Source organism: Typopeltis vanoorti, chromosome 20 (genome assembly GCF_054136105.1).
Source record: "Typopeltis vanoorti isolate ZY-2024b chromosome 20, IOZ_Tvanoo_1.0, whole genome shotgun sequence".
Taxonomy (NCBI): domain Eukaryota; kingdom Metazoa; phylum Arthropoda; class Arachnida; order Uropygi; family Thelyphonidae; genus Typopeltis; species Typopeltis vanoorti.
Window position 1 is genome coordinate 61,354,252 of NC_143568.1, and position 24,371 is coordinate 61,378,622.

At 35.1% G+C, this 24,371-nt stretch overlaps 1 protein-coding gene across 4 annotated transcripts in view; it reads left to right on the forward strand.

The window, feature by feature from the left end:
- The first annotated feature begins 3,163 nt into the window (after window positions 1–3,163).
- l(2)37Cb (DEAH-box helicase 16 lethal (2) 37Cb) overlaps window positions 3,164–24,371 on the forward strand; it is a 311,532-nt gene continuing 290,324 nt past the window's right edge. For 2 of the 4 annotated variants that reach the window (XR_016550053.1, XM_090410204.1), the window contains exons 1-3: window positions 3,164–3,489; window positions 23,633–23,733; window positions 24,123–24,330. Coding sequence is in view for 3 of the 4 variants with exons in the window: in XM_090410204.1 (XP_090266330.1) it covers window positions 24,130–24,330 (201 nt within the window). In the remaining variant the exon portion in view is untranslated. The remainder of the gene's footprint in view (window positions 3,490–23,632; window positions 23,734–24,122; window positions 24,331–24,371) is intronic. The other 2 variants (XM_090410205.1, XM_090410206.1) reach the window with 2 other exon arrangements.

The window sequence follows — 24,371 nt, forward strand, 5'->3', positions numbered from 1 at the left end:
ATGTCACTAACATGAATCATCCACCACCGCAACTTGAAAGCAACTATCACACGCTAAATTACGTAGCAGAAATTCTGCAATATACCACGTGCTTCTGAATTGCGACTATGAACACTGAAATATCGCTTCACTGCAAGCTAGTGAAACGATATTTCACGAACTGTGGTTTATTCACTGATATCTAATATTAACGAGTAACAACTGTTACTTGGTAGAAGTGTGAATGTGAGTGAATTGTGAATTTGTATATGAATGATCATATACAAATTCACAATTTGTATATGATTCTTGTTCACGATTTCAATAGAGCACTGTGAATATGAAATCACATCACAACACGCTATGGGTGCCACGAGCTACTGACAGTTTAAAATTACCGATATAAAAACTTCGTGGTATCAATTCGTACTGTGATTGAAAAATCACGGTATCGCTCATCGCTACTGCAAGCGTGCAAGTCACTGTGATGGCGGAAACGAAACTACAGCCGCAAGCATTGCCATCTGGGAACAGAAATGCGCAGATTTCCGCAGAAATCGATTTGAATGAGAGGAAATCGATTCGAAAATTAGTGTTGCCACCTGAGAAAAAAACGCAAATCACGGGAAATAACCTTCACATCAAGTTGTTAATGGTGGGAAAACAATATATCGTAAGAATATGCCTTAAGACGGGACCAACGGAAAATGACGTAAATGGCAGGAAAACGTAAACTGCGGGAAGAACGTAAAAACGGGGTGTTATATATATATATATTAAGGTTACCAAGTAATTTTATAAATAAACTTCGTTATTTTACTCCTAATCCCAAGTAAGCAAACAATTAGGTTTGAGCCTGAAACGTAGTTTAAGTCTAAAGGTGGTGCAACACCAGGACAACGCATTGTAAAGAAGGGTAAAGCTCTGATCACTATTCTTAGTATTTTCCATAATGTAAAGCACATTCACACTAAGAAATGTATACTGCAATACATTATGGGTGGGGTCACTACCCAGACCGGTTTCAACCTTTTTTGAGGTCTCCTCAGTGAGTAGCTAGTTAGTAATACAGAGCCTTATCAACTTTATCTATGCAAGTTGCTAAAAGGTGTTTTTATTTTGAATACTCTCTGGAGGAGATATAGATGTAAATAAGAATTTTTATTATTTTTTTTATTTATAAAATTACTTGGTAACCCTAATATACATTATTCCCACGGTAAAAAAAAATCTTATTTACATCTATATCTCCTCCAGAGATTATTCAAAATAAAAACACCTTTTAGCAACTTGCATAGGTAAAGTTGATAAGGCTCTGTATTACTAAAACCTTGGTATTTAGGGTCTAGCTACTCACTGAGGAGACCTCAAAAAAGGTTGAAATCGGTCTGGGTAATGACCCCACCCATAATGTATTGCAGTATTCATCTGTTAGTGTGAATGTGCTTTACATTATGGAAAATACTAAGAATAGTGATCAGAGCTTTACCCACCTTTACAGTGCGTTGCCCTGGTGTTGCACCGCCTTTAGACTTGAACTACGTTTCAGGCGCAAACTTAACTGGTTGCTTACTTGGGATTAGGAATAAAATAATCAAGTTTATTTATAAAATTACTTGGTAACCCTAATATACATTATTCCCAAGATAAAAAAAATCTTATTATATATATGTAAAACTTGGGTATAATATATACCCAAGTTTTACCTTGGGTATATATTATGTTAAAGATACCAAGCAATTTTATAAGCTAGGTTTTAATCCTTTTTTTCCAAATAAGCAAACAGACAAGTAAGTCAAGTTTGTGGCTGCATGTAGTGCAACATTAGGCAACTCGTTGTAAAGGTGGAGTAAGCTCTGATAATTTTCCTTAGAATTTCCTCCCTAATGCAAAGCACATTTCCTTGTGGAGATGTATGATGCTATACATTAAGGTAATGGTCACTACCCATACCGGTTTCGACTTTTTTTCAGGTCTCTTCAGTGGGAGCCAGACCTAAAAAATGCCAAGGGTGAAGTAATGCAGAGCTTATAAATATTTTCCCTAAACAAGTTGCCATAATGTGCTCTGACCTCATTGAATAAAAATCTCAGGATGAGAGTAAGATGTAGAAAGTTTTTTACCTTGGGTATATATTATGTTAAAGATACCAAGCAATTTTTTAAGCTAGGTGTTTCATCCTTTTTCCCAAGTAAGCAAACAGACAAGTAAGTCAAGTTTGCAGCTACAACACTAGGCAACTCGTTGTAAAGGTAGGGTGCAAAGCCTCATCGAGGGAGAGTGTGTTAACAGCATCGAACGATTGATCCCCTTCCAACTACTAACCGCGCTCAAACTTCATTACAACACAATCAATTACAACGGATCAAACTAAACTGTTCTTATTTGAAACAGTGTCCGCCGCATATCCAGTTGAATTCCCATTACCTTGTCCTCTTGGTTATACCTTACAGTCTTTTATCGGATTCTACACCGGTCCTTGGTCTGCCTCTTGCATAGATCAGCTGTTTCTGTCCACATCCATGACATTGAATGGATGTTTTCTTTTCGTATCATCCTTGGTATAACCAAAACACTCTTGTACGTGATCACCCTAGCCAAGCAACAGTTTTTGAGTTAGCGTCTGTAGTCTGACTTCCACTATACTTAAATATCTGTTTATAATGAGTGTTTGCCCATTGAGTATTCAGTAGCAACTGGCGTCACCCAGAGTACTGGTGACGAGACACTGCAGTCTTAAAGGTGAGGATCCTACAGCCTTAATCTTAATTATTAAGGATGATCCAGTTAGATTCTCATTTTTGTACCAAGGCCAATTTTATTTGAATGAGGCTTATGCTTAGAATAAAAACCTTACAATAAACAACTCACTGTAATAACTATGCAAATTTAGCACATACTATTACTGCTATGGAAGTGATTGAAATGACTGAAGTAATTGCTGACTTGCTTTGAAATATAATACTGTTTCATAATAACAAAATGGTAACATATAAAATCTACAAAGAACAGCGTTTTAAAAACATTTTATATAGGAAATCAATCACATTATTTTTAAAATGTGTATTTCGATAATTAGGATTCTGCTGTACGTTACAAATTGGCAAAGCGTGATAATTTAAAAACTAAATTTTGTAGATGGCGTTTAGAGCTTTTGCTTTCTGAACGTGTAGTACGCGTTAGAGATGTTGATCTTTGTAGGTTTTACGAAGAAATTCGTTAGATGCTTATGAAATATGCCACTACTAAGCTATAAACCTAATGAAATGCTTACTTCGTTTTATTTATTGCAGAAAAATGAAGTACTGAAACGTTGTCATAGAGCCTGCAAGCAGTTTAGCGACACTATGATTGACGAAGCTACTCATCTCATCGGTCTGTGTAGTATTGCTAAATTGACATGAACATTCGTTGTCTTTATTAAAGACATATATTATTTAAGTGCTTAAGCTAAACTAGGTGATGATTACTAAATCTGAGGTTGGAGTTTTTTAAGTTTTAAGTGTCAAGGTATTGGTATAATATGTTCTATACGTTGATATTATTACATTTGCTTTGTTTAAAAAATAATAATACCAGTAATCCTCAAGAGTCCAGGATTCATTTAGGGAGGCCTATTTTATGTGTGTGTTTGCGCACACGCACACACACACATAATCTGCGTTTATCTAACCTTTTCTGATATTATTAATATTATTATTTGACACCTCCAGTGAGTCAAAAGACTCATCGAGGGAGGGTACCTGCTCCACAACTCTGTCTCGACACTCAATCTACCAACTGACCACAACTACACCAACGCCATCTACTGCCGACCACTATCATTGGTATTTCCACAGACAACCACAAACATCCATGCCCATGGCAGGATTCGAACCCGCAGCCTTTTGGCTGGAGAGCAGATACACTAACCACTCGGCCAGCCAGGCTGGCATAATATCCTTGTTTTTAATATGATATTGCCATTGGTGCCATCTGTTCACACTCTTAATCTTTCTCAGGACTCTCATATCTGTGGAATCCAATCTTTGATCAAGAGTTTTATTTTTAACTCAGCTCTTAGATTCATAAGTGAAAATTGGTTAAACACTATTGTATATAGCTAGTTTAGTGCTTTGACTAATCTCTCTCTCATTCCATATAAATTTATTCAGTTGACTTCCTACCATACCAGCTTTGCTGATTCTGTGTGTCTAGATATGGCTAGATTAGGTTTAATGATACCACCAGCCTATATGTGTGAAACACATTACAAAAAAGTAATTAAAATCTTTTTCATCATCGTTGGCCGAGTGGTCAGTGTATCCGCTCTCCAGCCAAAGGGCTGTGGGTTCGAATCCCGCCTTGGGCATGGATGTTTGTGATTGTCTGTGAAAATACTAGTGGTAATGTTGGGCAGTAGATGCTGTTGTTAGAGATGATGATAATAGTTGCAGTTCGTTGTGGTTGTTGGATTCAGTGGTGGAGACAGAGAGTTGTAGAGTAAGTGCCTCCCTCGATGAGCCCTTGGACTCCCTGGAGGTGTCAAATAATAATAATAATAATCAAATTCCTTCCATGTACTTTCAAGGGATGTACAGGATATGATAGTACTATGTGAAAAATTTACATCATTACTAACTTCCTATCTACAATTTTCCTCCAAATCAGCCTGTTACTTGTCAAGACTCCAACATTATCAGATTAAAATTTTTTAATAATTGTTAATAACTGATTACAGTTTAACTCCTCAAAAACTTAACTACTAATAGTCTGCTGTTGACTGGAAGCCTTTGCAATAGCATAAACAGTTGATTAACACTTATTTTGTATGCTATATGTATTATATACTGTATTCTTACAATAAAGTAAGCTAGAGAAAAGAAAATGTTATTAAGAAAATCATAAGAAAAAGACAATACATTTGCAGTACTGTACTGTATTTATCAACACTGCAAGTTTTCGTCATCTGTATACAGGATAAATAGTCTGCCTGTCAGTACCTACATTAATATCGTCTTATATGATACAAAGCACTATGTACATGTTATATGTATTACTAACACCAAACATAAAATGAAATGATAATGTGATAAAAGGAATTTATATTTATTTATAGGTATAATATTGATTCATGCATTGATGAAGAAGCAGCAATATTGTTGCTTTAACCATATTGCTCAATTGTTATAAAATTTTTATCTTATGCTAATTAATTAATAAAAATTCATCATCGTCCTTTCAGGGATTTAGGCCCAGTGTCCTGTTCAAGTCTCCTTCCATCTTTCCCATGGTCATCCCTGACTTCTATATCCCATCTGGGTGGTATCGAAGTATTTTTTGGGGATAGTCTTGAACTGTCCATTCTTTCGGTAATAATAAACTTTGTTCAATACTGAGTCTTTTTTTAGTTCTTTATGTATTTCTGTGCTTCTTTTTCCTAGAGAGTATACCCTGAATTGAAATTCCTTTGCAGGAATTTCAATTCTCCAGTTTTTATTCTTTTTTTCTTCTGCAGTTTTTATGGTGCATAATTCACTTCTGTACAGTAGAGAAGATCTTGCCAAAACTTTATAAACTCTTATTCTTATATGTTTTGAACTTGGTTAGGTTTGAAAATATTATTGATCATTCCTGTTATCTTTAGAAAATTTGAAATTTTGATGTCAATGTCATCTTCTTTTGTCTATGATAAAGCCCATCCAAGGTATTTGAAGCAGTTACTTTGTTTTAAAATTTTATTTTCAATCATAATTTTACTTCTGACTGGAAATGGTCCTCTAAAAGCCATGATTTTTGTTTTGTTTTATTGATTTTTGGAATTCAACTTCACTTCTTACTATGATTATTTGGTCATACAGAAGGGTATTAAGTATAGTTCCACGATCCAGTTTAAATGCCTGTTTTGTATTTTCCTTCCATTTTTTTATTATTTCATCTATATAGATATTAAATAACAGTGGTGGTGATATTGGGCAACCTTGATGGACCCCCTCTGTTTATTGATTTCCATTCTGTAACTTTTTCATTGATTCTTACAGCTGTTTGGTTGTTCTGATAGATTCTTGAGTATGGTCCACAGTTTGTTTCTTATGACTCTGTCAAAGGCTTTCTGGTAGTCTTCAAATGTTATATGTGTTTCTATGTTGTATTTGTAATTTTTTTACATTAAGATTTTTAATGTAAAAGCTGGGTCGGTGTACAAACATCCTTTTTGAAAGCCTTTTTGTTCTTTGCAAAGTTTATCTTCTATATATGATTTAAGTTTTGAAGTTAATATTCGTACATATGACTTAATAACCAGCATTTAGAAGACTTATTCCTCTGTAGTTTTCACAGTTGTATTATTACCTTTTTTATATATTGGGATGTTAATTCCCTTATTCCAACTTTCTGGGATTTTTTCTTGCTTCCAGATATTGTTAAATAATTTTAAAGTTGTTTGATGAATAGGATGCCTCCATATTTTATAAGTTCTATATTTATTCCATCTTCTCCAGGTTTTTTTTTTTTCATGATTTGCTTTGCTGTATTGCTTGTTGGATTTCTTGTAATGTTCTTTCTTCCACTGTGTAGTTAGTAGTAAGTGTTATTATTATTATTATTATAAAAACCTCCATGGAGTCAAAGACTCATCGTGGGAGGTCCGCTGTTATACACGCAGTTTATCATACTGTGCCTTAAATATATTCACTGTCTCTGCACACACCACACTCTCGGGCAAAGCATTCCAATCACTCACCACTCTCTATGCAAAAAACCTGCTTCTCGCTCCCTTGCTCACACCCTCCTTATACAGCTTCCAGGAATGACCTCTTGTTCTCCTGCTATCCTCACCCATTCTGTGCAAAATCTCCCCAACGTTAATCTGGTAATAACCACTTAACAGCTTATATGTCTCAATCATATCCCCCCCCCCCTCCTCCTTCTATCCACCAATTTCTGCAAATTGCATTTTGTCAATCTGACTTCATACTCTACATTCCAGAGACCAGAAACCACCTTAGTCAATCGCCTCTGAACTTTTTCCAATGCAATTTCATCTTTTCGAAAACCAGGTGACCAGATCTGTGCACAGTAATCTATATGTGGCCTGATGAAAGCCTTATACAAAGGAACCATAACATCCTTACTTCTACAAGTCAATGTCCTCCGCATCATTCCCATTATCCGCTGTGTTGTCTTCACTATTTTAGTAACATGTCCAAGAAATTTTAGGTCCTTGTCTACAATCACTCCCAGATCTCTCATTTCCTCTACCTCTTCCAAGATATTCGTAATAAGTGTTATGTCAGTTTTAGATTCATTACTATCTTGCATTAGGTTTTCTCTTTGATTATTTCAAGTTTCACTTTTTCTTTTGCCTCCTTATTCATATTCCTTAGAATTTTGTGTGTATTTGGTCTCTTCACAGTAAGATCTCTTTCCAATTTTGCTATGAAATTATCCCATTTTTCTCTATGCTTTTTTTGCTATTGCTCTTTTGTATTTATAATTAATTTTTGCTTCTAGTGATTTTGTGTTTATCCATTGTTTATATGCTTCTTTCTTATCTTTGATTATTGCTTCAATGTCTTTATCCCAGTTTCTTATTCCCTTTCTCCTCTTTTATTTACTTTTTGTCCTGAGGCACTCTGGTTCAACCTCCTGGAGCCTGCATTTATTAATAAATTTTTTTAAATTATTCCATTCTATCTCTATATCATCATTTTCTTTTATTTGCTCTAGTTTTCCATTTATTCTTTTGAAAATAAAGCTAATCATTACTTTTATCATCCAAGAGTTGAACTCTAAAAGATTCTTTAGATAATGATCAGATTCTATTTACCCAGCTATTTATTATTCTCCTTCTAAATGCTCGGCTATTCAGTTGTTGTGTTGCTTTCTTGACTTTTATTGTATTTTATTCTATCCTTTTCTAACCTAAGCCTCCTTCAATAATAATCCTACCAGCTGCGCCATTTATGTTGTATAGCTTTTTCCTTTTTCTTAAATTTTAATTTGTACATTAACTTATATCCTATCTGCTGTGCGGTTTATGTTGTAACGTTTCTTCTCAAATACAACTACTTTAACCTTTTACTATATCTCCTTGATACACTCTATCAGGTAACACGTGGTACCTCTGAGGGACAATGGAATTTCCTCGAGTTCGAGGCAGTACCAGAGTATCAGAGTGTCTGAGATTTACCCCTCTTAAAATGCCAAGAAATTTGTTTCGCTGCGCCACTTAGCGCTATTAGATTAATTAATATTAACAACCAAGAGGTAATCTCAGGACGGTACTTAGTGATACCAATTAACTCTGCAGACGTGACCAAAATTTACTCTTTTCAAATATCCCGCATAGGTTCGCATTAATATTTTTATAAGCGGTGCATTGGATTCCAGAAATCACAGAAAGTCTTTGTTAGAATCAAAAGCAAGGTTTAATATACTCAAAGGTTGATACACATAAGAACACTAAAATAAATCCCATCTTAAGGGAGTTTCAGACAAGGTATATAAAATTCAAACACTACTGTTACACATATAAATTAATATACAGTAGCTTCCTAAAGTATGAATTATATTAACCTTCGCTAATGCGTTATTTATGTACTATTTTCACAATCAATCTAAGGCTCCGTAGCTCTGTCAGACTACACAAGATAACATTCATATCTTTCACAATCTCTTAATATTATGCCAATTCTTTACTCTAAACATATCCTTAATTTCACTTAATATAATGGCAAACATAAACACAACGGCAGATAATAAACATAATTTCAGTATCCTTCTTAAGTCCTAGCAATATAATCTTATCCAATATCATTAATGTTCCTTTTCTATAACATGTTAACTTTGCACATATTCTGTTAAACACAAATAAAGTTTACTTATCTTCGCCTTTGGTTCTTTAGAGCTCCAGAGGTTCACTGGAAACTGGCCTTCTGTGGACTTGCCAGACTTCGTTCCTTCCACGGAGAACACGGCCTCCAAGACCGTAGCTGCCTATTGGAACCCGTCCTCCGAGGGGTTCCGATAAGCATCGGAACCCCTCGGACATCGAGGACATTCGCGCCCCACGCTACCACATGGAAACCGAACACCAGAAAATCCAGGGAGAAAAAGCCTTGTTTCAAGGTCGCATGACCCTTATATTTCCCTCCTATTTCTCGGCGTTTCTCGCCCCTTTCGATGTCCAGCGAACTACTATGTCATGGCGTCCATTGTCTGCCCTGCTTGTTGCATGTACGCAGACGTGCGAGTCGCTCCATCGCGTTACGACCTTTGGATTTGACTCCCCCCCGTTGAATTTGTGCTTACGTTTTATAATCCTTTTGCACAGGTTAATTTCTAAAGCTCTAGTAATGTTTTACATTTTCAATACTAAATTAATCACTTTCGCGAATGGCACAAAATATACACTTATTTAACCTTTTCTTAACAGAGCATACTTGGTTTATATATACCTAATGCTTATTCTACACTTAGAGGCAATTTATTTATATTTATATATCTCATTCCTTTGTTTGGAAAAGCATGTTAGACTGTGATAAGATAGGAATACTTAATTATCCACTCTATCACAATCTAACACAGCATCATATTAGATGTTTTCCTATTAGCTATTATATAGTCTATTATACTTTTTAGTTTTCTTGTTTCCCAAGTGAATTTATGGCAATCTTTATGCTTGAAAAAAGGTGTTAGTAATCTTCAAGTTATATGCAGAAAAATCCCTAAGTTGTACCCATTTTTATTGAATGTTGGTTTCATCATTTATTCCTATTTGTACCTAGTGGAATGTTCCCTACTCTAGCATTAAAATATCCTATTATTAATAAATAATAATTTGTGTTTATTTTATGTTATTTTTTGTAAATCTGAATAAAAGTAATCACTATTTTCCTCTCTTCTTTCCTCTGGGGCATAGACACTTATAATAGTCAGGAAGCTACGGCTTATTTGTTATCTTAATTCTAGAATTCATTTAATGAATAAGTTAATTTTATGCAGTTATGATTTATTATTGTTAGATCATTATATGTTAATCATTATATGATTAGTTATGATACTGCATCTTTATGTTTGTTTACATTTCTCTAGTCTGTGAATGGTGCCACGTATTGTGTGCATAAGTTTTGATAAATTTTAACTTTTTATAATAGATTTATGTATATTTTATGGTAGTGAATGATAAAATAGGTTAGTATCTACGTATATTTTATGCATTCATGACATGCCTAACTCTTTCTTAATTTTTCGATATTTTTAAGCTATGCAGCTCGTCTGAGTTTTTTCATGTTGTCGCAAATTTTCAAAAAATTTTCCAATATATTTATTGAAAAAACTCTGCGTATTAGTGGACCAGCACAGTTCAAACCCATGTTGTTCAAGGGCAACTGTAATTATAAATGTGCTTGAAGTCAACTAATAAATGGCAGATTACAAAAATTGTGTATATACACACAGAACATTAATGCTAAATATTTGTCCAAATCACTGCTGAAAAGTTTTGACATACATTTTTTGCAATCAGCCACTTATTAGTTGGCTTGAAGCACTTTTTTTATATATATATATCTGATCCATATACAAAATGCAAGACCTATAGCACATTAGTGTCGTGTATGGACAAAAGGAATAGAAGAGAGGAGTCTGTTCACATTTTGCTTGAACACCAAAATGCAAGACCTATAGCACATTAGTGTCGTGTATGGGCAAAAGGAATAGAAGAGAGGAGTCTGTTCACATTTTGCTTGAACACCTGAGGGTTGTAATTTTTCGGGAAGGCAGTGTGAGAGAGACTTTTCCAAAGACAGAAGTAGATGGAATGAAAGAGGAGGCAATGAATTTGGTTTGGTGAGTTTAAAGATGGGCTGTAAAAGGGTGTTGGTTAGTAGTGGCTCTTGTTTTAATGATTTTTAAGGAAAGTGGAGGAATAATAGTGGCCAATTCATCAGAGCACTGTTCATGAAAGTATCTGCAGAAGAGGCACAAGGCAGAAACTGAATGTCTGTGTGAGAGAGAGAGAGAGAGAGAGAGATCATTAATTAGCTGGATTCCCCTCTTCTGGATAGAATCAAGTAATCTTAGAGAGGTTTTTTGCACTACCCCAAATATGGAAGCAATATTCCCTGACTGGGTGGATTTGGACTTTGTATAGAGTTAGCAGCTGTGACGGTGTGAAGTAGTATCTTGTGTGAAAAAGTACACCAAGTTTTATGGCAGCTGCAAAGCTATAGTTGAAAAAATATGGTTGTGCCAGGAAAGATCAGAGGTGCAGGTCTGTCCTTGCCCCCACTGAGATATAACTAGGAGATCTGAGTTCAGGTCCCTGGTCGTGGTGGAGCTTGAGGATTCTAATACTTGAGCACTACAAGGTTTGTCGAATGAAAAGGAGGAATGGAGTGTACTGTCATCAGCAAATCTATGGATAGGATTGGAGGTCTATGAAAGCAGGTCATTTATATACAAGAAGAAGAGAGTGGGTGAAAGAACAGAACCCCAGGGTTCTGTTCTTTCATCCACTCTCTTCCTCTTGTATGCTTATAAATAATCAGTTAATAACTATTATTAAGTTTCTTAATTACTTTTTGTTCTGTGTTTCATGCACATAGGATGGTGATATCACTAATAAATATTAATAAAACTGATGGTTTGATATTAACAGTTAAACTTGGTCTTACTTTGATGGTAATGACCCATAAATTTGATGACTGTATTGTTTTAATACATATTTTAAAAGTTCCGAGAAACAAAACAAAAAAAACGTTTTTCCTAATAACTAGGTGGTATTTGAAGCTACTAAGTTTCAGCTAACACTATAACAGAAGTATCAAAAAGTGTCTATTCAGCATTTCAGAATTATTGTGTTTGTAAGACAAAAAATCAGTACTTTTGCCAATCCAAGAGATAACATAACTAAGATTTGAAGAAACTTATGTGGCTTGGCCACATGATTTATTCCAGTAACTCGAAAAAAGAGGTAGACCCAGAGTAAATTGGATAGATAATATAAAAACTTTGAAAGGGACTTCACTTACAGAGCTGAAAGCAGTATCAATCGAGGACCGAGTGGAAGATTTATATGAGGAATATTTCCTGGTATCTACTTTATGGTCCTTCCTGGAATATGGGATGAAGAAGCAGCTTGAATAGAGAGTGCAATTTCAGAGAAATTTTCAAGTCTATGTTTGTAGGCTATGAGAAGATTGAATATTAGCAAATTCATGTTCTTACTTTAAAATATAGTGTTTTTTTTTTTTTTTGTTTTTTTTTTCCCCACAGACAGTCATATGCTGGAGAACTGGCTTCAAAACCTTAGCCTTTTGGCTGTAATCAGTGGTGAGTTATAAGGGGCTCACGCAAGCCCTTTGTTAAATTTTTCTCAAATTTAACAAAGCCCTTTGTTCTTGTTTAATAATCTTGTAGAACCCCACTGCGGAATGTATACATCTACTATAATTGCTACCTTAAATTCATATGGATTTTCTGATAACTATTTAAAAAATCATCTCATTGCATTTTGTTGTGATGGAGCTAGTGTAATGTTAGGAAACAAATCAGGTGTTGCAATCAAACTTCTACAAAGATTTTCCAACATTGTGATTTGGCATTGCATAGCTCATCGTTTAGAATTAGCATTAGACGATTCAGTAAAAAAAAACATTAAAGAAATAAATCATTTTGAAATATTTTTGGATAAATTATATGCTTTTTATCATCAATCACAAAAAAATCACCGTGAATTAAATACGATTGCAAAAGGCCTCGGTATCAAAATTTTAAAGATCGGCTGTGTGTTTGGACCACGATAGGCAGCTTGCAGTTGATGAACGGCTCTTGCTGTGTGGAGAAATTACCCAGCTTTATGCGAGCATTTTGCATCCAACGATTAATATAACGGCTTTTTTAAACCGACTTCTCAGTTTGGAATTTTTAAAAGATCTAGCATTAATGAACGATATCCTACAGGAATTATCATATCTCTCAGAAGCTCTACAAAGTCGCAATATTAAGGGCTAAGTTAGCCCCCCCCTTTTTTTTTTTCCCCTTGATGTTGTGAGCCCTTTGTTAAAATTTTCATAGCTCACCACTGGCTGTAATACTAACCAAACTCGTCTTGTAGTGTTAACTTTTAGAAAATGAGTTGACTTAGATATTCAGATATTTGGACATCAGGATTGATCATCTGGAGTATACACACACACACACACACATATATATATATGTATGTATGTATGTACAGAGACAAGCTAAATTACATTTCACACAGTATGCTAAAGAGACAATGATTTGATCAACGGTTATTCTACTGGCATGACCTCTAGTGAAAATAAAATTAAAATAAATAAAACAAAATAACTACATCAATGCTATATTCTATTTAAGACAATATCAGAGAAACATTCTGTCATATAGATAGTTTTATTACAGTAAAAATGATGTCCTAGATTACTTATGGTCCTATTTATAATTAACTCTTCAGGAGAAAGGTTAAATTGGTAGAATATGTGCCTTCCATATTTTTGAGATTTTTAGATCATCATTATTGTTAAGATTAGGGTGATTGTAAGAATCTCGCATGCCTCCTTAAATTTATGTTCATACCATGTTTTGGTGTGATATAAACAACAGGTGCTTTTGCAATCAATTCTATGTAAAGTGTTCAGGGCATGATCAGAATTTTATTTTATATATATTTATATTTTATATTATATTTTAAGATTTTATTTTATTTTCACTAGAGGTCATGCCAGTAGAATAACTGTTGATCAAATTACATTTCACACAGTGCCTCTTTAGCATACTGTGTGAAATGTAATTTAGCTTATCTCTGTATATATATATATATGTGTGTGTGTGTGTGTGTGTATACTCCAGATGATGATCTTAATATGAAGGAAATTAAAATAATTATTTATAACGTGGTTGTAGAGTCCATGATTTGTCTGAAATCAGGTCCAGATGCCTTTTACTTGTATTTTTCATTTTTATAAGTGCATGTGTTACTTCATCATCTTTGACTGTATATTCATTATAGTTTATTCCCCTTTATAATGGACTGTATATTCACATTTTAGCATGGATGTTTATGAAGGTCTTTGGATAAAAGTATATGACAATAGCCTGCTTCCTGATAGCTGAGACATAAGTAAAATCATGTGACCTAGTGGGCGATTAGAGAAATTTTTTTCACTTGGTTAGAAATTAAATTAAACTTGCCATGAAATTGTATTCTTGCTTAATCCTTTATTCAAGTGTAAGCAAAGTTTTCACATGAAGTATCTTCACAACTAGCCTGCTTGTATATAGAGGTTGATAACTTTGCATCAATTGCCTTAGTATCCCATAATGCAAAGCACACCTCCTTTCAGAAGTGTGTTACTATGCATTACGGGAAAGGGTCACTACTCAGACAGGTTTTGACCTTCATTGAGGTCTCATCAATGAAACCCACACCCAGAAGAGATACCAGGGTTGAATTAATGCAGATGCCATGTATTTCTCATATACAACTAGTAAAAAGGTGCAGTTGGAATCGGCTGTGATCACGAGAAGAAAAACAGAAGATACAAATGTAGCCCTCCTTGAGAGCTAACCCGACCATTCAGCAAAATGAACAAATCGTTACCTCCAACACAAACAGGACCCACCAAAAACATTAAAAAACCAATACCAGAAATGCAGTCACCAAGAACCAAACACCTCTGGCCTGCAGTGCTTGAAAAGCTAAGCTAATGTACCCCCACCTGCCCATCTTGCCTGCCACTCAAAAAAATAAAACATTTTCCCCACCTCAAAAAGCACACTACTATACATGCTTGTCCCCACCAAACAAACAAAAACACACACGTCCCCTTAAAAAAAAAAGCCTTTCTTCACCCCTAATATACATGCACGCTAATGTACTATAGGTTTACAGTCTATAGTACTGCCTTTCTGCTCCACTTCAAAAAACACTACCTATCATACACTTGTCCACCCCCACTAAACACACACACATATCCCATAAAAAAACCACCACCTTTTCCCACCTTCAAATACACACACCTGGCCCACATGAAAAAAAACACCAACATACAACACCACATTCGTCATAAAAAATAAACTCAAATTTCTAATAGAATGTGTACACATACAAACTGTAGAAAAGAAGAAAAATCCATGAAAATAAATATACCACAACAACAAGCAAGAACACAATAAAAATAAGGTATAAGACTCAATTCAAGAAACTCTACTAAGAAAAATAAAAAATAATCTGAAGCAACTTCAGTAATAAAAAATCTGCATAATGGTTTCTAGTCATCTGTATGACATCACTTCTGGTGACTTCAACAACATACTTCCTACTGGGTCATGTGATTTCACTTACGTCTTGGCTCCTATTGTATACTTTTGCTGGTCTTTTATATGGTAGATGATTGCCATTTCCTAGTGCAATACAACTATCTTGTGTATTGGAAGCTTGAAATGGATATTTCAGGTTGCAGAGCATCATTAAAATAGACTTAACATGTCCAATTTATACAGTCGGCATTTTTTTTTCCTGACAGCCTTTTTTTTTAAATAATGTGACTCTGTCCACAAAAGGTTGTAAACCTATAGTACAGTAGTACTGTAGCCATGCTAAGAATTTTTTATTTTATTAATTTTATATAATTTATTTTTTACATAATCTCTAAATCCTTCTCTAGAGGCCAAACATGAATCTTCAGGCCTCCAGTAAGTGGGTCCCAATGATCTTACATCAGGCAGTGAAATTCATTTTTTATCTAAGAACAATCATAAACATCTGTACCTATAGCAGGATTCCAATCAGGCTGGCATCCTGGACACTAAAGTTAGGTTTCTTGGTAGTTTTAATATTAGATATAATTTTTTTTATATATTTCCCTTAACACTGTTACATTCTTGAAACTTTTTGCCCCTTCAAAACACACACACATATGCACATGTGTCCTCTTAAAAAACCTTTCCTAAAAGTATGCATTTAAGTGCAAAATAAAATTGTGAGGAGTACTTCTTTTTGATTTTAATATTTAAGAGATTTTCATTATACTTAATAAATATGTACACTGTGCCTGTTAAGTAATGAGACAATTATTATATCAAAACAAAGAACTATGTTTGGAATCATCAATTACACAGACTGAAAATAATCTCTCTCCAACTCCATATAACATTTACATCTTCATGAAGGTATTTTCTTGATTATAAATTAGTATAATAATAATATTTGGTTACAGATCAAGTGTTGATCAATTTTATTATTAAACTGAACCAACTAGTTTCACCACATCTTTAACTGTTGGCATCTTCAGGGTACTTATAAGTTTAAACAATCTCACAATTATGCATAACTGTAAAAACTGACAAAAATAACTGTAAAATCTGACTAGAATAATTACAAATACAATAGTATCGAACGTGAGTGAAACACGTATCGCGTGTACAAGATCAGCTAGCTGTTGCTGAGGAACCTTCTGTAGTTTGTATTAAAGTTCATTCCTTCCATTTTTAAAGTTCTGATTAGGGTTTTCCATATTTCTGGGAGTATTAGGCCTTGATTTCTGTTAAGGTTGACAGTAGAATGGGCAACTGTGGCTGCTGCTTTGAAAATTCTTGAATGGTAATCTTCCTCTATGTAAGGAGAACAGCTTTTGTTCCCACTCAATGACATGGTTAGTTGTAGAGAAATGAGACGATAGGCCAGAAATATCCTGTCTGTTGTTTTTGACATAGCCAATGTGTTCCTTTTGCCTGATTTCGAGGCTTCCCGAAGTCTGTCCGATGTAACTAGAGCCACAAACGCATGGAATATTATAAACTCCAGCATATTTATAGAAAGGATGGTTGTATTTTGGGGATCTTAGTAGTTTGCGAATAGATTCTATTGGTTTAAATGTTACTCTTATTTTGTGTTGTTTGAGGAGGCTGGCGAGCTTGTTGGAGATGCCACTTACAAACGGAATTGCAATTGTTTTTATATATTGAATATCTTGTTCTCTTTGTGGTGGTTCAGAGAAAAGGACTTTATTGACTAGTCTTCTTGGATAGCCGTTCAAATATAGATTGTTGGAAATAAATTTTAACTCATCTTGAAGGGTCTCGTTGTCCGTTGTGATGCTAATCGCCCTTTTCTTTAACATGTGTACAATGCTAAGTTTATGTGAGATGTGGTGAGAGGAGCTGAAATGTAGGTAGCAACCTGTATTGGTCGGTTTTCTGTACACCGATAGATTTATACTGCCATCAATTTGTTTTTTGATTAAGATATCTAAAAACGGTAATTGGTTTTCTCTTTCAATTCCAGAGTGAATTTAATAGAACGATGGAAGGAGTTGATCTTTTTGAGATAATCATATAGGTCATCTTTGTTATTGTTCCATACAATGAAGATATCGTCCACATATCTGAACCAAATTTTATGTTTTGGAATAATTTGAGACAGGATTTTGTTTTCTAAGTCTTCCATAAAGAGGTCAGCACATGAAGGTGAGAGTGGGCTCCCCATTGCCAAACCTGTTAATTGTTGATAGATCTTATTTTTCCAAGAAAAGTAGTTGGAGTTTAGGCAGTGAGCAAACAATGAGGTTATATCTTGTGGGAACAAAGTACTTAAGATGTCAATGACCTCCACTACTGGAACATTTGTAAAGAGAGAGGTGACATCTAGGCTGGCTAGAAGATCATTATCCGATATGTTAATGTTTTTTAGCTTTTCCACAAAATGTCCAGAGTTTTTAATGTAACTCTCTGAGTTGTGGATGTGTTGTTGTAAGAGTTTTGAGAGATGTTTTGACAATAAGTAGGTAGGAGAGTTGATTGCATCAACGATTGGGCATGCCATGCAACAGAACAAATTGTTATTGTGGAACAGTTCTTTCCTGACACATTGCATGTGGGCGTAGAACATTGCATTACTCCTAAATAATACTGACCATCGGATTTTATACCGATGGTCATACACTGATGAATTAAAAAATGGGTGGACAAATACTCTTTAAAGCTCTAGCAAAAAAGGTTTACTCGATGTATACAATTAAGGAGAAAGTACCTACTGAATGGAAAACATCAAAGACCATAATTCTGCATAAAAAAGGTAATAAAGAAGACATCAGTAACTACAGACCCATCTGTCTATTAGAACACCATATAAAATATTCGCCAGAGTCATCCTAAACCGAATACAAACCTCCATCAACGAAAATAGCTGCAAAGAACAGGCTGGTTTCAAAAAAAAAAAAAAAAAAAGGCTTTTCAAACTATTACTCAACTAACAGAAAGGTGCAGAGAATACCAGATTCCACTTTGTCTTCTTTTTATAGATTTTAAAAAGGCATTTGACACTGTTGAGCATAATGCAGTATTCCAAGCTTTAATAGAACAAGGCGTAGAAAAACCATACATCCAACTCATAAAAGATATCTACAAAGAAGGCATAACAAATATCACCTTTTCAATCACTCGATTAAAATTAACTTAAGTAGAGGAGTATGTCAGGGTGATGTCTTATCACCTAATCTCTTCACATCTACTCTGGACAGCATCATTTGAAAAATTGACATGAAATATGGAATAAACATTGATGGTGAAATGTTAAATATCCTATCTCACTCACCCAAACTCTTAGAATCAATGTTGAATAACATAAACCAAAACTGCCAAAAAATTGGATTGGAAATACACCCGGATAAAACAAGATGGATGAAAAACAAATACTATAAAGATCATACAATCACTCTAGAATCTCACACCATTGAAAAAGTTGAAGAATATGTCTACCTCAGCCAGTCCATAAAAATGAATAATGATATAACAAATGAAATAGCAAGGAGAACAAGATGTTGGATAGCCTTCAACAAAATAAAATCAACAATTACCAACCAAAACATAGATATAGAAATAAGAGCCCATCTTTTCAATAGTCACATCTTACCAGCATTATGGCAGTGAAACATGGAACACAACTTTAAAAGAAGAACAAAGCTTAATAACAACTCAGCGTACAATAGACAGAAGAATGTGCAATATAAACAAAATAGACCACATAAGACACACAGAAATCAGGAAGAAGTCTGGACTCATGGATATAATAAAAGCAGTCTACAACAGCAAAAGAAGATGGGCAGGACATCTTGCCAGAATGAGAGACAACAGGTGGACAGTCAGTTACAAACTAGTATCCCGAGAGATACCAAAAGGAAACCTGGAAGACCAGCCTTAAGGTGGGAAAACCCAATAATTAAGAAAGTTGGAAGAAAATGGAGAAGAAAGGCCCAAGACAGGAATAGCTGGACTCTTTACGACCTGCAGTCATGGAGAAATCCTGACTGAAATCACAGCTCCATCAAGGTAATACTGACCATTCACTGTGGTACCCTCAGGAACAAATTCACAGTGGATATGAATAATAAACATGTTACATTTATTCAAAGGGCTGTCCTGTAAAAAATCAATTCCATTACTTGGTCACTCCAAAATTCTAAAAATCAAAGAGCATGTTACAGTTGGAAAAATTATATCAAAATGTATATGTAAAAGACCAAATTTTGCTGTATCCTGAGAAAAGATTCTGGTTACAGATTGAAATTCTTTTGCATTGTACATAGAACATGATGTACAGCTATCTATATAAGTCATTATTTACCTTTCAAATTATAATTTAAATTGCATTGAAACCTCAGTCCTGAATAAAGGTTTTGATTTTGCAGTAACACCCTCCAGAATTCCACAGGATGAAATAATATTGAGCATGAAAAAAAGCAACAAAGTACTTACCTGTTGTGCAAATGAACTCAAAATAGAGCCATCTTTTTAAATGCTGTCCCAAATAGCTGTGGGACTTTTTAAAAGCTGTGGGACTGGATGGTATTTCACCACGAGTTTTGAGAGAATGTGCTAGGGAATTGACAGTACCTTTAACGTGGCTTTTCAATGAAAGTCTGGCCTTGGCAAAGGTGCCCAGGGAATGGAAGGAAGGTAAGATAGTGCCATTGCATAAGGGTGGTAACAGACTGGAAGTGTCTAATTATAGGCCAGCCTGTGTGTCATCAGTAGTAGTTAAGATCTTGGAGAAAATAGTGAGGGACCGTATACAGCATTGGGCAGATGGGGGTAATGTTATCTGTGAGAATCAACATGGATTTGTGAAAGGACGCTCTTGTTTTAGCAATATGCTAGCCTTTTATAATAAAGTTACAAGAATATTAGATGAGGGAAAGGCATATACTGCAATTTTCTTAGACTTGGCGAAGGCATTTGACAGGGTGCCACATGATAAACTGATATTTAAGTTGCAGCACATGGGTCTGGATGTCAGATTGGTCAACTGGATTCAGGATTGGCTGTCTGATAGGTATCAGAGAGTTGTGTATGGTGGAGCAGTTTCCAGGAGGCAGAGGGTTACAAGTGGGGTCCCACAGGGCTCAGTACTAGGACCTATATTGTTTAACCTTTATATCAATGACATAGCCAGTGGATTGCAGGGGGATATTCAGTTGTTTGCAGATGATGCGAAGTTGGGAAGGATTATTAGTAATAGTGCAGATGTGGTAGCCCTGCAAGAGGAGTTAAATAAGCTAGATAGATGGGCAAATGAATGGGGGTGTCAGTTTAATGCAGCAAAATGTAAGGTCTTGAGGTTTGGGAAACATCGATGGGATGCTGCATACTCTATGGGAGGAGTTATACTGGAGGAAGTAGGGGAGACAAGAGATCTGGGGTTGATGATTGATAGAAACCTGAAGTTTAGGGGACATATTGCAAAGGTGGTGAAGGTAACACAGAGGATTGCTGCTATTATGAGAAGGACACTGACCTGCAGAGATAAGAGGGTTATCATTCCGTTGTATAAGTCTCTGATCAGACCACACTTGGACTATTGTTCTCAGATTTGGTCCCCAGGATTTGAAGGGGATAAATTAACTGTGGAAAGGATACAAAGATGGTTTCAGGACTGTACAAGGATAGTTATGAGGATCGGCTCAGAGAATGTGGACTGCAGAGTTTGGTGGATAGAAGAAGGAGAGGTGATATGATTGAGACTTTTAAACTGTTGAGAGGTGGTTACAGGGTTGACACTGGGAGTTCTTTCGCTTGGTTGAACAGCGGGAAGGAGTGATGACAAGAGGCCATCCCTGGAAGTTACGAAAGGAAACTGTGAGCAAGAGGGTAAGGAGTGGTTTCTTTGTGTGGAGGGTGGTTGAGCCGTGGAATGCATTGCCTGATGGAGTGGTGGGAGCGAGAACGGCCAGTGAGTTTAAAGAGTGATATGATAGACTTTTTGTTTCTCGGGGGGAGGGGGGGGGCCTCGATGAGTCTTGACAGACTTTGTCTTAGGAAGGACCTCCCTCGATGAGTCTTTTGACTCCTTGGAGGCCTGAATAATAATAATAATATAACTGCTTTGAAATGAGATATCCCAAAGAAAATACTACAACATAATGTAATTGTCTTTAGTAAAGCAGTCAATGGGAATGCATCAGTAATCCTGAACACCACTGGCTATGAACCCAAAATGACTGTTCTTTTATTAGATCCTTCTGCCTAAATTAAAGATGCAAAAAAATTATTCTTGTTTAATCCTTTATCCGAATGGAAGCAAAGTTTGCACGTAAAATATCTTCATGGCTAAGCTACTTATATGAAGAGGCTAATGACTTCATTAATTTCCTTAGAATGGCCAGACCCAGAAGAGATGCCAAGGCTGAAGTAATACAGTCATGAAGATACTTCACACACAAACAAACTTTGTTTGCTTACACATGGATAAAGGATTAAACAAGAATATAATTTCTTGGCATCTTTAATTTAATTTATAACCAAGTGAAAAAATTTTCAACGTCCTTCTACCTATTTAGAAATGGATGGCAATCCTACTTGATGAACATGGTAAGACAGACTTAACAGCATGCTTGACTGGTTTGGCATTTTAAAGAAACAACTAAAATTACATCATCCTCTTATTCTAGTTGTATGGTTTACTGAAAATCAGAAAGCTGATGTGTTCTTTCACTCAGTAGTAGTTGGTATGAGCTCCTCTACTCATCACATCCTCTGTACTAATTCTTTCATTAAAAATTGGTTAGTTAAAAATCCTGAAATTCAAGTTTGCCATTTTTACACTCTAGATAGTTTAGATGTGGTCAGGGGTGTAGTCCTAAAAGAAATAGTGCTAGGGATCTTCTACCTTGGAAACAAAAATCCAGAGCACGAAGTGTGGCATTATTATTATTATTATTATTGCGACGGCTATATGGCAGAGAAATATTGCCTTGTTTTCTGAAACGAAAATGACAAGAGCAACAAGCTGTATTTTTTGACCAAAAGCTGGAAATGCATTATAAGTCTCATTATTGTAATTCTTATAATTTATTATAATGAATTTAAAAATTTTGATAGTTTTAAAAAAAGTGCCCTGGCCCGACTACACTCCTGGATGTGGTTTCTTTGTTTCCAAATATACAAGTGTAGGAAGCCGTTTCTTATATAGAAGATGTTTCCATTAGATACCATCCAGAATAGGGCATCTTGGACAATAGTTCAGACACTTCCAAGCCTTTTACATTCTCCAAATGACCATGGACAGTATATTGCTATTTTGAATAATTCAGTGTGGATGATCTGAATGACTTTCTCTTAATGGTTTCTGTCAAAAATTTCACTGTTTAAATAGAGGTGAACAACAAACTCCCTTTTCTGAACATGTTAATCATCAAAGAAGTGGAAGAACATGATTATAAGAACAGCAGAACATTGTACCCTTCGATTGGAAAAGACCTGGGTTCGATTCTGGTCATGATGAGGGGAATCCTTATTTGAACTTTTTCAATTGAAGGTGAATTATCCAATCTCATACCAAGGTAACAGGGTTTTTTCAACCAGAAACTTGGGTTTTTCATCCCACATACAGACAAATCGGCCTTCAGAACATACGCAATTTACAGGCAAAAAAATACCGTTGGAGTAGTAGGAGAATTAAGTAGTAGTGGAGAGGGTGAGATGTATTTAGCAAAGTAGACTGCCCTCCCGTGACACCTCCAGGGAGTCCAAGGACTCCCTGGAGGTGTCACGTAATAATATTAATAATAAAGTGGGTGGTAGTGTTGATTGAACTTGTACTGGTTGAGATTTTCTTGTCATCTTGTTCCGCCTTACCAAAGAAGGTTAACATTATTATCACACTAAAAATTAGAGCTACTCATATCTTAGATTTTGATAAAAATAAAAAAAAAATGACCCTTATCTACTACCACTTTGTTTTTAATAATTACTCAAAAATAATTCTTTATATATTGTACACAGAGGAAACCCCTGTGTGCCATCTCAGATAATAGGACTTTATTTCTTTACCATACTTCAATGGGATTTCATGATGTATAGCTTCTATGCTACAAGATGTAGGTATCACTTTTTTCTTTAAATTAGTTCAGACACTTCTAAGTCTTTTACAGTCTTCAAAGGGCAGCCTCTTTTCTAGAATTATTTAGGTATGGATAAAATATAATGTAACAAGGCTTACTTACATAAGTCAGACTAGAAGAGGATGAATGCGATTACAGTGTCATCCACAAAGAAAGAAAGAAGTAAGGCCTAGTAGCTCATGTCTTCATAGAACATTATGAAATAGATTAGACATCAGCTTCAAAATAATCTCCTGTCTCATCTTTTTTAGGAGTCTACCAAGGTTGTGTACTTTCACACTAATCTAAAGAGGAACCAGTTCTCATCCTGCACACATTTGGAAGTCATCCATTTGTTCTAGCAATACATCAGGTCTGTAATTCAATATTGAATCATTGAACTATATATAATATATATTGATGTCTTGAGTAGGAATTTGTTTGTAGCTCTAAATTGTTTTTTGTTAAAAAATATTTTTGAGTTCTGCTTTGGTTAAATTTTTGAATTTGTTTCCTCATTATTCATCCTAATGATGTTGCCAGATAACTGACAGTTAACTATATCAATGTTCTGTTAAATTTTTATGATTTATCTTCATGATAATTTCCTTCAAAAATGGTTGCCCTTATTTTTTTTCCCTTGCTCCTTCAATCTACATTATCTAAAATAATAAAATTTACTGTATTTGAAATTAAAGAGATGAAAATCTTGAACTATTTACAGAATTCCTAATCTCTCTCTCTCTCTCTCTTTTAATGTAGATCAGTCATGGCTGGAAGTTTGGAACACTGGGTGAATGAACAGCTGTATGATCTTATGGGAATGAGTGATACTCTCATTTCTAAATATTTAATTAATCTTGCAACAAAGTGTGATAATGCAAATGATTATATTGAAAAATTGCAAGACACTGGAACTGTATCTGTAGATGGCAAGATGAAGACATTTGCTTCAGAGTTATGGGCAAAGGTAAATAAATAGCTGTACTTAATTCAGATATATGATTTGTG